Genomic DNA, 12,328 nt, shown 5'->3' on the forward strand with positions numbered 1-12,328 from the left:
TCCATATAGTTTCCTTTGTTGTGCAAAAGCTTTTAAGTTTCATTAGGTCCCATTTGTTTATTTGTGCTTTTATTTCCAATATTCTGGGAGGTGGGCCATAGAGAATCCTGCTGTGATTTATGTCGGAGTGTGTTTTGCCTATGTTCTCCTCTAGGAGTTTTATAGTTTCTGGTCTTACATTTAGATCTTTAATACACTTTGAGTTTATTTTTGTGTATGGTGTTCGTCTTCTAATTTCATTCTTTTACAAGTGGTTGACCAGTTTTCCCAGCACCACTTGTTAAAGAGGTTGTCTTTTTTTCCATTGGATATCCTTGCCTCCTTTATCAAAGATAAGGTGTCCATAGGTTCGTTGACTTATCTCTGGGCTTTCTATTCTGTTCCACTGATCTATATTTCTGTCTTTGTGCCAGTACCATACTGTCTTGATGACTGTGGCTTTGTAGTATAGTCGGAAGTCAGGCAGGTTGATTCCTCCAGTTCCATTCTTCTTTCTCAAGATTACTTTGGCTATTCGAGGTTTTTTGTATTTCCATACAATTTGTGAAATTAGTGATCCTCTACATAGAAAACCCTAAAGACTCTACCAGAAAATTATTAGAGCTAATCAACGAATATAGTAAAGTTGCAGGATATAAAATTAACACACAGAAATCCCTTGCATTCCTATACACTAACAATGAGAAAACAGAAAGAGAACTTAAGGAAACAATACCATTCACCATTGCAACAAAAAGAATAAAATACTTAGGAGTATATCTACCTAAAGAACAAAAGACCTATACATAGAAAACTATAAAACACTGATGAAAGAAACCAAAGAGGACACAAACAGATGGAGAAATATATCATGTTCATGGATTGGAAGAATCAATATTGTTAAAATGTCTATACTACCCAAAGCAATCTATAGATTTAATGCAATCCCTATCAAGCTACCAACGGTATTTTTCACAGAACTAGAACAAATAATTTTACAAATTGTATGGAAATACAAAAAACCTCGAATAGCCAAAGTAATCTTGAGAAAGAAGAATGGAACTGGAGGAATCAACCTGCCTGACTTCAGACTATACTACAAAGCCACAGTCATCAAGACAGTATGGTACTGGCACAAAGACAGAAATATAGATCAATGGAACAGAATAGAAAGCCCAGAGGTAAATCCACGAACCTATGTATAGCCGCTATGGAGAACAGTGTGGAGATTCCTTAAAAAACTGGAAATAGAACTGACATATGACCCAGCAATCCCACTTCTGGGCATACACACAGAGGAAACCAGATCTGAAAGAGACACGTGCACCCCAATGTTCATCGCAGCACTGTTTATAATTGCCAGGACATGGAAGCAACCTAGATGCCCATCAGCAGACGAATGGATAAGGAAGCTGTGGTAATATACACCATGGAATATTACTCAGCCATTAGAAAGAATTCATTTAAATCAGTTCTAATGAGATGGATGAAACTGGAGCCCATTATACAGAGTGAAGTAAGCCAGAAAGATAAAGACCAATACAGTATACTAACGCATATATATGGAATTTAGAAAGATGGTAACGATAACCCTATATGCAAAACAGAAAAAGAGACACATGTACAGAACAGAATTTTGGACTCTGTGGGAGAAGATGAGGGTGGGATGTTTAGAGAGAACAGCATCAAAACATGTATATTATCTAGGGTGAAACAGATCACCAGCCCAGGCTGGATGCATGAGACAAGTGCTCGGGCCTGGTGCACTGGGAAGACCCAGAGGAATCAGGTGGAGAGGGAGGTGGGAGGGGGGATTGGGATAGAGAGGTGGGAGGGGTGATTGGGATGGGGAATACATGTAAATCCATGGCTGATTCATGTCAGTGTATGACAAAAACCACTACAATATTGTAAAGTAATTAGCCTCCAACTAATAAAAATAAATGAAAAAATAAATAAATAAAGTGAGGTTGAGTCAGATTAAGACAAATAACAGTTTGCTGCTAGAAAGGAAAGGAAAGGAAGATGCTATGGGCATTCAGATAAAAAGGTCCAACTCCAAGCTGACCCAAGCAGACGGAAATCTTGATGTAACAACTAGATGACCTATTAGAGGGATCAGGGTCAGGGCACCATCCCAAATGCCTGAGGACAAAATAAGGCTAAGCAGAAGTTTTTGAGTGATGTCAGAGCCAGCAGAAACTCTTCAGATCACCTTACCTCTTTGCTTGATAAATGAGGAAACTGAGAGCCAGGGGAGGGAAAAAACTAGGTCACCCAAGGTCGGCAGCCTAGATGCCTAGATAATGGCTAAGCCAGGTCTGAAACCCAGATTTCTGGCTCTCAGGTCAATGTGTTTTCTATACCACCACCCACCCTCACAAGGCCCTGTCACAACAAAGCCATAAAATAGACAGATTTCATTCCCCTGATGCATGCAACAGTACCCACGCAATGCCGAAAGTGATCCCAAAGGAAATTTCTTAGCTGGGAGTCCTACAGAGAACCAGAATGGGACTTGGAAAAGAACTAAATTCCTTCTTGGGTATTTCAGCCAATGGGAATGGAGCCCAGAAATCACTGATGTTTTCTGTTTGTGGAGTTTTTTTTAATAGCTATCTTTGAAGATTGAAGAGTGCTACCATGCTGCTGGAAAAATGAAGTCATTGCTTTGAGAGATATATAAGGAAAAGAAAAGAAGTGATGCTACATATATTAAAATAAACCAGTTCTACCTGTTGGGCTGGGAAATTAACCCTTGTCTTCCTAAATTATTTATCAACATAACCAAAATCACCAAGAGGAAGAGCCCTTGAAGACTCAAAGGGGAGGCTGCCAATTGAAAAGAAAAGGAGAAGAAAGAGAAGGATGACTGTTCAGTCTCATCAGAAAGAAGAGAATGAATATGGGCTTTGAATCTGGAATGTCATAGATAATGTATTATTTATTCCTTATAATAGACCTCCATGGCAAATCTATTATTCCCATTTTGATGAGGAGGAAAATGGGGCTCAAGGAGCTTAACTAATTGGCCCAAGGCCATGTCAAGTACGAAGGTGAAAGTTGGACCATAAAGAAGGCTAAGCACTGAAGAATTGATACCTTCTAACTGGTGCTGAAGAAAACTCTTAAGAGTCCCTTGGACAACAAAGGGATCAAATCAGTAAATCTTAAAGGAAATCGACCCTGAATATTCATTGGAAAGACTGATGCTGAAGCTGAAGCTCCAATACTTTGGCCACCTGATACAAAGAGCCGACTCACTGGAAAAGACCCTGATTCAGGAGGAGAAGGGGGCAACAGAAGATGAGACGGTTGGATGGCATCATCGACTCAATGACATGAGTTTGAGCAAACTCCAGGAGATAGTGAAGGACAGGGAAGTCTGGCGTGCTGCAGTCCGTGGTGTCAGACAAGACTTTGCAACTGAACAACAACAATACAGCTAGTAAGTAGCAGAACCAGGACTTAAGTGTTTCTTCCTCAGATTTCATGATCTTGCCTTACTCCACACTATAACTTTAGTGCTTTCTCTAGGCTTCAGTTTCTTCTCCATAAAATAAGGACACTTAATCAAGATACCTCTAATGTGTCTTATAGCTCTGATGGCCTATGGACTTACTAATGTTAGAAGTTGTCCTTAGTCGGTGATCTTCTGGAGCCCCCTCAAGAGCTGCAGGACTCTTGAGCCCCAAGAAGAGTGAGCTGATCCCCTGGCGTGCTGAGTTTGAAGGAAGTGATCAAGGCAACACTTCTTGCTGACCCTAACCAAGGATTGCAGCCTCTCCAACCCCAATTCAGTGCCTACAGTTCTCTTCCTCGCTTGAACATCAAGACAAATGCACAAACCTCCACTGGGAAAGGCCTGGGATCCTGAAACATCCCTGAGGTGTTTATTTATAACACCAAAGGTACATCTAACAAGTTCATCGTGTGGCATGTGGCCATGTGTGCAAAGAAAGAACTGTCCCTGAGAAGTCTTTGCTAAGACAAGGGCTAAGCTGTGAGCAAGCCTAGCAAGTAGAAGGGACAATAAGGGAGACAGAGGAGGCATTCATAGATTGTACACATCTTCCTACAGAGCAGTAAGAAGCCTAATGCTTTAGCAAAGAGTTCTGGACTGAAACCAGGTGAGAGTTGGACTCCTTGCTCTGCCACTACATGACAGTGGGGTCTGGGGTAACTTTGATCATGCTCTAGCATGGAGTATAGCTTAGACCAGTATTAAATAATTGCAACAAAGTTTGACAAGCATTTGGCAAGGGTGCCAGAGCTTAAAAAATGGAGACTCTCAGAGCAAGATAAAGCCATGGTCACAGGTGGACAGGCAGGAGCAGGGAGGTTTGAGGGAGGGTCAAGTCCCCAGCAGGGAAGGTTAGTGAGTAGGGAAACTGTACCCAAATCCTAAAGAATCCAAGGGAAGTCATCAGGGAAGATCTCAGGGCTTATAATCATAAGTCTGGGTGCAGAAGAAAACCTATTCCTCAGGTAGGCAGCATTACCCCAGGCAATTCAGGTGGGTCACCTGGGGTTCTGATTCTAATTCAGATGCTCAAGTGCCACCCAGAAAGTCTGATTCTATGGGTCTGAGGTAGTGACTGAGCACTGACATTTCTCTAAAAGCTCTCCAGGATTTCTAAACTACAGCCAAGGTTGAGAACATCTGCCGTAAGCAGAGATCTCTGAGAGACAGAGCCCGCCCTGAGTGGCCACTGCATCAGGCCTTGCCAGATAGAAGGGGCTCAGGTATGCTTCCTGGATAAAGGAAAGAATACAGTGTACGTGAAGCAGAGGAAGTCACCAGCCAGTTATTAGAATCAGAGCAAGGCCAAGAAAACGACTGATCTTATGCTGAGCCCCCTGAATGACTGGCCAAGGGCTGCCTGCATCCCTCCTGACTATGTACATGATTGGCCCTGACCTGGAAGCTGGAGCCAGATCAAGTTTATGTGAGGACCCCAGAAAGGGGAGAGAGGGGATCAGGGTGTCCAACAGCCCATTACAGATCAGGGACACTGGTGAATCTCAAGCACACATTAATGACTACAAAGCCTGATTGAAGAAATCTCATCTTTATTAAAGTACCCTGCCTATATATAAATAGCCCTCCTCCTTCCACCACTTCAGATGGTGGTGACTTTCCCTTAAAAAGGGGAGTGGTGAGGGAAGAAGGAGTCAGTTATTAACAAAAGTGAGGTGAATGAGGACCATCAGAAATGAAGGTGGCTTCCTGCTTCTTGCTTTCTGCCTCCCCCCATACCTTATTCTATACCCCTGCTGTCAGAAATCATCTTTCCTCTCTCTCCAAACCATATTGCATCCCGTTTGAAAGCTATCAGTATTCTTGCACCTACCTATGCACTTCTCTATGGGCAAACCCTTTGCATCTTTAATGCTCCCTCTCTTATTAATGAACCCCCAACCCTGTAGTTCTGGGTGCACTGCTGATCTTTGATGAGAGGAACCAAGCCTGGCCAGTATGGGAAAGTCTCTCAACAAACAGCCCAGGAAGCCAGGTCTCTTTTCTTGTATTCTGACTATCAGAACTGCTGAGAATCAGTCAGACTTGGTCCTTAAACTTTGAAGACTCTTCACTATAATGGAGAGACACTGATTTGTTTCCTAGGAATTTTGTGCTTTACTTCTGACACTCTACCTTCTAAACCTCTCCTAAATTCTCTGATGGTTCATATGCAGTGGGTGGGAAATCAAGTGCTATGGGGCTCCACCCCCAACCACCATGTCCTCACTGAATTGGAGGGAAGCTGGAAACTGGGAGTGTGACCCTGACGTACCCAGGAAAAAGGGGGCAGCCTGGTGCCCCCACCTCTCTCTCTCTTTTTGAGAGGAACCTCTGCTGTGTGTGTGGAGACAGAGCTCTGAAAGAGACTCATACACTAGGCCGAGGCCAATTTAAGGCCACAGCTCCCGATGTGGGTGATAATGAGGGGTGGGGGTAGGGTGAACCAGAAGGAAAGAGTGATCTCATCACTGTGGAAAGGCCCTTTAAGATCACCTAGTCCTGTAACTTTCAAACTTTTTAAAATCAGTTGGACCTTTTTCCATCCAAAACTCTTAAATAAAACTCCATCAAAAATGGAGCTGCTCTGATTAAAGCCAGAGGAAGAGGTAGGAGTTGGGGATGGGAGGTAGGACCAGGGTGGGAAAGCCACTCCCTCAGTCTCCCTGCCAAATGCAAAAGTCCCTAAGGCACTATGCAGAGCATTGGGGCCCTGGGTCTCACTTTGAAAAGCCAATGATTTAACCCAAACCCTTAACTTTATAGATTTTAAAGCTGGGAGATTTGTGCAGGGTCCCTGTGGAGTGAGTGGTGGCACCAGCGCTAGAACTTAACCCCACTCCCAACCCAGGTCTCTCTTCACCCCCTCCCACCAGCTGGCTGGCCCCTCGGGCCTTGGGCCCCCAGCGTCTCCCTGGGCCCAGCAAGGGAATCTTAGATGGAGCTGCGGAAGGAGAACTGCAGGTAGATGATCAGCAGGAGGACCGTGGCCCAAAACAAGCACCAGGGGATGGAGAAGAAATTGCAGCCAGAACCCTCCTCGGCCTGTGGCTTGGTGGGGCTGGGCGCCCGAGAGAAGGTGTAGGTGGTCGCCTCCTCCTCCAGCAGCTTCTCGCTGGGCTTCCAGTGCACGATGCCCTCCTGGCAGGCCTCGCAGAACTCGCCGCGGTGCCGCCGGGTGTCTTGGCGGCTGGCCACGTGGATGCGGTACTGGCCGCCGCGCTCGCCGTAGCACTGCTCGCGAAGGCTGGTGATGAGGTTGTCCACCAGGCACTCGATGTTCTCCTCCAGCATACTCGACTCGTCCAGCCGCGCCGTACCACACTCGTAGCACAGCTGCTTGAAGACGCGCATGCGCACCGAGCCCGCCCGCTGGGCGCGGTCCAGGTACATGTGGAAGAGGATGACCAAGTGGGGTGACTGCCAGGTATGCCAGCACCAGGAGCAGTGGAACCTGCGGGGACAAGGAGAGGCGAGAGGAGAGGACAGAGTGGAGACGGTGGAAACAGACTGCCCGAAGGAGGGATGGGGCAGGAGGCAGAGCCGGGAGGTGGAGGCGGTGTGTTTACGGCTCCCTGAGTTCATCAGCTTTTCCCAGGTGTGTGCTCTGCTAGGACCAGAGCCCGCACCTCCGGATGCACTTGACATCCAGCAGTGCTCAGCCATCGCGGGGCCCTTCTCTAGGCCCTGCAGAAGCCTCAGTGACCTCCATCTCTATGCCCAAGGGCCTTGCCTCTGGGATATTGGCTCTGGGCAGCTTTCCTCACATGTAAAACGTGCACGTTGTACGAAAGAGTTCTTCCTGCACAGATATCCTTCGAGTCTGATAGCAGGGATGGCCCACATCACCTAGAAAATGCAAAATCCATCCACACGCTCTTACCTGTCAACAATGACTGTGAACAGGCCAGATCCAAATCAGGAGCAAATGACACCATTATCGCCTCTTAGCCTCTGGGCCAGTACCAAGATTACTGTGTCTGAAGTCCTGGATGTGGAGGCAATCTACACCCCGAGTGAGCTAACTGGAGCCAGCTGGGGCTCTCAGGCCAGCAGCTGGGTCCAGAGGAGACACCTGCCCTTCCCACCCAGCCCCACAAGCCTTCCAGGCCCTTGAGCAGCTCCTGGGCCCTGTCAACAAGTGTCCAGTCCTTTTGCATCTGTCCTGTCAGCTGGGTAAGGAGTTCCACATTTTCATTTTTTATCTCTTTTCTTTGACTCACATCCTTTGGGGACTGTTTCCCCTCTCCAAAACCAAACTACAAAACTTGGAATGGAAAATGTCAGAACTAGCGGGACCTTAGGAGTCACCTAGTTAGCCCTTTGTTTTACTCTGAAGCCCAGAGAGTAAGAAAGCGGAACACACAGTGAGTTAGAGGCAGAGCTGGTATCCAACACATAACAGATGCACAGTAGATGTTTCTTGAATTAAATTCAGTGACTTGAACCAGGGAAAGAAGGAAGGCCTTGCTTCTGACCTCCAGGCTGCACCACTCAGCATCCAAACCTTGTGTCCCAGAGGTAAGTCTTTACATAATCCACCCACGGACAAGAATGCTGGAAAGTCATCTCGGACATAATTGTAAGTACGAATCACCTAGGAACCTTGCTGAAATGCAGGTTCTGATTCAGTAGGTCTAGAATGGGACCCAAGATTCTGCATCTTTAACAAGTTCCAGGTGATGCCGATACTACTGTTCCCTGAGGAACAAGAATCTATTCTAACCCTTTCTTCCGCCAAGTGGAGAAAGAGGTCCAAGAAGGAAACTGGATTGTTCAAAGGCCATGAAGAGTAGAGCTAGTTTCCAACATACTTCATGTGTTCAGTATTTTATATTAAGTCAAGCTGAATTAAATAGACTGAAACTGAATTGTTCCAGGACCAGAAAACAGATCTCTTGACCCACAAGCCCCTCCCCCTTCTCTTGGCTTTCAACCTTTTTAAGAGGTTGAAAGTGAAAGTCACTCAGTCATGTCCTCCAACTCTTTGTGACCCCCTGGACTATATAGTCCATGGAATTCTCTAGGCCAGAATATTGGAGTGGGTAGTCTTTCCTTCTTCCAGGAGATCTTACCAACCCAGGGATCAAACCCAGGTCTCCTGCATTGCAGAGTCTTTACCAACTGAGCCACAAGGGAAGCCCAAGAATACTGGGGTGGGTAACCTTTCCTTTTTCCAGGAGGTCTTACCAACCTAAGATCAAACCCAGGTCTCCTGCATGGCAGGCAGTCTCTACCAGCTGAGCCACAAGGGAAGCCCACGAATACTGGGGTGGGTGGCTTATCCCTTCTCCAGTGGATCTTCCCAACCCAGGAATCGAACCGGAGTCTCCTGCATTGCAGGTGGATTCTTTAATACTGAGCTATCAGAGAGGTAATTAACATATAAAAATAGACAAAATATCAGCACTTAGAGCTATGACTCAGTGAGGGAAAGCTACCAGGTGCTGAGCGGAAGAACCGGGATCAAACTCACACCTTCCAACTCCCAGTTAGCTCCTCTCCCTCTGCCTCCCAGTCTACAGTGGCCTCACAGCAAAGCTGGCCCTTAGCACATGGGTTCTCCACGTTTCTGTCTCTTCTGGAAAGGCTACTCACCTGCCCGAAGCATGCACCTCCAGGTACTGCTTCCAGCCTGGAGCCAGCACGTTGTGCTTGAGGTTGGGATCGATGATGAGGTCCCAGCTGTCCGCTGGCTTTGCCTCCTCCATCTTCTCATAGAAGATTTTCTTCCATTCACCTGTGGTCACACTTTTACACATGGTCTCGTCAGGGGCGAGGGAGGGCAAGCTCCACTTGAGTGAGAACACGGGGAGTGAGGGCAGGTGCAGGGCAGGGCAGCGCAGTCTCCACGGTCTAAAAATCCTCATCAGTAGGACCGGGAGGACGCGGGACCCAGCTCCCTCCTTTGTCCGCAGTGGAACCTGTTTCCACGGCAACCAGGCAGGGAGCCAAGAGACAGAGGTTGGGAAGGAGGGAGTCTCTGAAGGGGTGTTTCAGGGCCCCAAACTGAGGCTGCGGAGGCAGAGTTTGTGAGTCTAAGCGACCTTAGACAGTGTGGGGGGCCTGAAAGGAGCGTGAGCTTCAGACCATCTCACTCTGGTCTGCCAAGGGCATGCAGAGGCGAGGACCTGGGAACTGGCTCAGCTTTGCCTTGCTGCCCCTGGAGGTATCATCAGCATCTGGCTGCTGTGGTAACCATGATGCCTTTGGGAGCCAAAGAGAAATAAGGGATGGGAAGATGCAGACCTGTTAATAGATGCAGCAATGATAATAAACCCTCTCTCTGCACCCTCACCTGTCTTGCAACCAGCACTTTGCCATTTACAAAAACAATTGGAGGTCTCTTGACCCACAACTGTTATTGCCACTATACAGATCAGGAGACTGGGACTCACCTAGCATATAAATGGCAGAGCTCCGGGCCAAATCCAAGTTATTGAGCCTGTACCAGTCCATCAATTCGTTTGTCAAACATAGCCACGTGCCAGGCTCTGTGTATACCAGACAGTTATAACTGGGTATGTCCTCAGTAACCAGAATGCAGCAGGATCTGTGCTGTGACAGCCATGTACAAGAGCAGCCACCTGTGCACAAAGGTGGGACCATTGCATCAGCCTGGCAGAAGCAGAAAAGATAATCTTCAACTTGATTATAGAATAGGAACATAACACCCACGGGGAAAATAACCTTTACTTTGGTGCCTCTTTGGCTAATCTTTAATACATTTTCCTTTATAAAAGTCATACAGGATTTTTATAGAAAAATTGGAAAATATAGATCAAACAAGGCGAAGATAAGATTCTTCCTAATACCCATACTCAAGATAGTCACTGTTAATATTATGATATGCAAACCCTGCCTGTTATTTTTCTGTACATGTACATGTGTATATGTGTGTGTGTGTGTGTGTGTGTGCGTGTGTGTATGCATGTATGTGTGTATATATACACACATTAATATTATTCCATCTTGGAGGCTGCCTATATGCTGTTATATGGTTGAGCATAATTTATTTAGGAAACCCTCTATTTGGAGGCATTAATTTTTTTCCAACACTTCACAGTTACACTCACTTGCTATTTGAATAAAGCTTATTGCTGAAGCTCATGGGCCTGCATTTCAGGCACGAGAGATGATGCTTCCTGCAGTTGGAAGCTTGATGTGGCTTGAACATGAGCAGGCTCTTTCAACAGTATAACTTGTAGACAGCCTACAGATTCTGAAGCTTAGGGATGAAAAAGAAGTGCCTCGATCTCCTATCTGATACTCAAGACTGTCTCCCAAGTGATTCTCCTGCCTTTGCATGAATGCTGGATGCTTTGACATCCTTTATTTTAGCCTCAGTTTATTCAGATAGGCAGTGGGATAATAACAAAGCAGTGTCTCTGGTGATTTACAGCGGGAGATCTGAAATTGCTTGCCTAGATGGTTTTTTTCTTTTTTGGAATGCTCTTATATCCTCTTGGGTATCCTAATATATTTATATATATATCACTTCAAAATGTGTGTTGATGTTTTATGTGAATACATTTTTAACTTGCATAGTAACAGCAATCACTATGTAGCACTTAAGTGAGGTATCAGGCATTTTCCTAAGTGCTGTATATGTATTAATTTATTTCATCTTAATAATAATCTCTATACAGAGGTAATATCAGCAGCTTCACCATTCCTGTGATGCCACAGTCATTTGATGAGAGGCACCCAGGTTCAGTGGAGAGAACACTGAACTGGAAGGTGGAGATATCAACATATATCCTCAGCCCTTTTACTGGCTGACTTTGTGACCACAGTCAAGTCACTTCTCTTAGCCTCAGTTTGTTCATTTGTTCAATGAAGAACTAGAGTAGAGGGCAAGGCTAAGGTCCCCTCTGACTGTAGCCACATATGAATTCAAGGAGCTTTATACTTAGAAACCTGAATCCTTGGAGGGCAAGAGGTAGGATGGAGGCCACTGGATGGAAGAAGGATGCTTCTCATGAGGCATTGCAGGCAGTGCCTGGGGCCAGGGTCTGTCTCTTTAGGGGCTGCTACATAGTTAAAGATCTCTGGGGAGGTGTCAATCCACTAGCTTTGTACAGGACATAATAAGAAGGACAGAAATTAAATCACAGCCACTGAACATTCATGCTGGAAAGGATTTTTAGGCTCATTAAACTTTTATCTTTCAAGTCAATGTTCTTACCTCTGAGTTAAGACAGTTGCTACCCAGAGAAGTACATAAACTGACTAGCCTCAGAAGCATGATGGGAGCTGTCTTACATTGCAGCCACAGGCCAAGGAGAGAGTGGAAACTGAGGATATTTCCAGGAAGTATGTGAAGCTGAGAGAAGCTTCTGTGAACTCATTGTGAAACCAAAGTGTATTACCTGACACTAGGAACAAATGCTCTAGAAGTATTTCGCAGTTGTTGCTACCATAAACATTATGATGAAAGACAAGAACAGAGAAGGTAAGAATCACCAGAGGTGTGTGTGTGTGTGTGTGTGTCCACATGTGTGTGTGTAACCAGCTGATGCAATTCCCATTGGCACAAATTAAGTTTAATTTAGAACCTGAGCTTACTATCACAGAGATCTATGTAATACATCCTTCTGTATAGGAGAATATTTTCTCTAATATAATAATATTTCTATCAAGGCAAATAACCCTATGGTATTTCAACTTGCTCTCTATCAAATGAACTCTGATGCCATGAAATCCGCAATTTAGAGATTGCAGATCTTTTAGCAATCAGGATTCTTGGACTGTAATCAATACGAATTGATAAGAGGCCAGAGGAAAAATTCAGGCAAGGCTTTGCTGGGACTAGTGCTGCAGCAGGAA

General features: G+C 45.6%; 1 protein-coding gene across 1 annotated transcript; it reads right to left on the minus strand.

The window, feature by feature from the left end:
* Window positions 1–5,056: 5,056 nt before the first annotated feature.
* RTP1 (receptor transporter protein 1) lies at window positions 5,057–9,411 on the minus strand. The gene is made up of 2 exons (XM_020870067.2): window positions 9,098–9,411; window positions 5,057–6,953 (listed from the first exon to the last, which is right to left on the minus strand). Exons 1-2 carry the CDS (start codon window positions 9,367–9,369, stop codon window positions 6,434–6,436), a joined length of 792 nt encoding a protein of 263 aa, XP_020725726.1. The 5' UTR covers window positions 9,370–9,411; the 3' UTR covers window positions 5,057–6,433.
* Between the last annotated feature and the right edge of the window lie 2,917 nt (window positions 9,412–12,328).

Source organism: Odocoileus virginianus, chromosome 4, assembly GCF_023699985.2.
Source record: "Odocoileus virginianus isolate 20LAN1187 ecotype Illinois chromosome 4, Ovbor_1.2, whole genome shotgun sequence".
Lineage (NCBI taxonomy): Eukaryota > Metazoa > Chordata > Mammalia > Artiodactyla > Cervidae > Odocoileus > Odocoileus virginianus.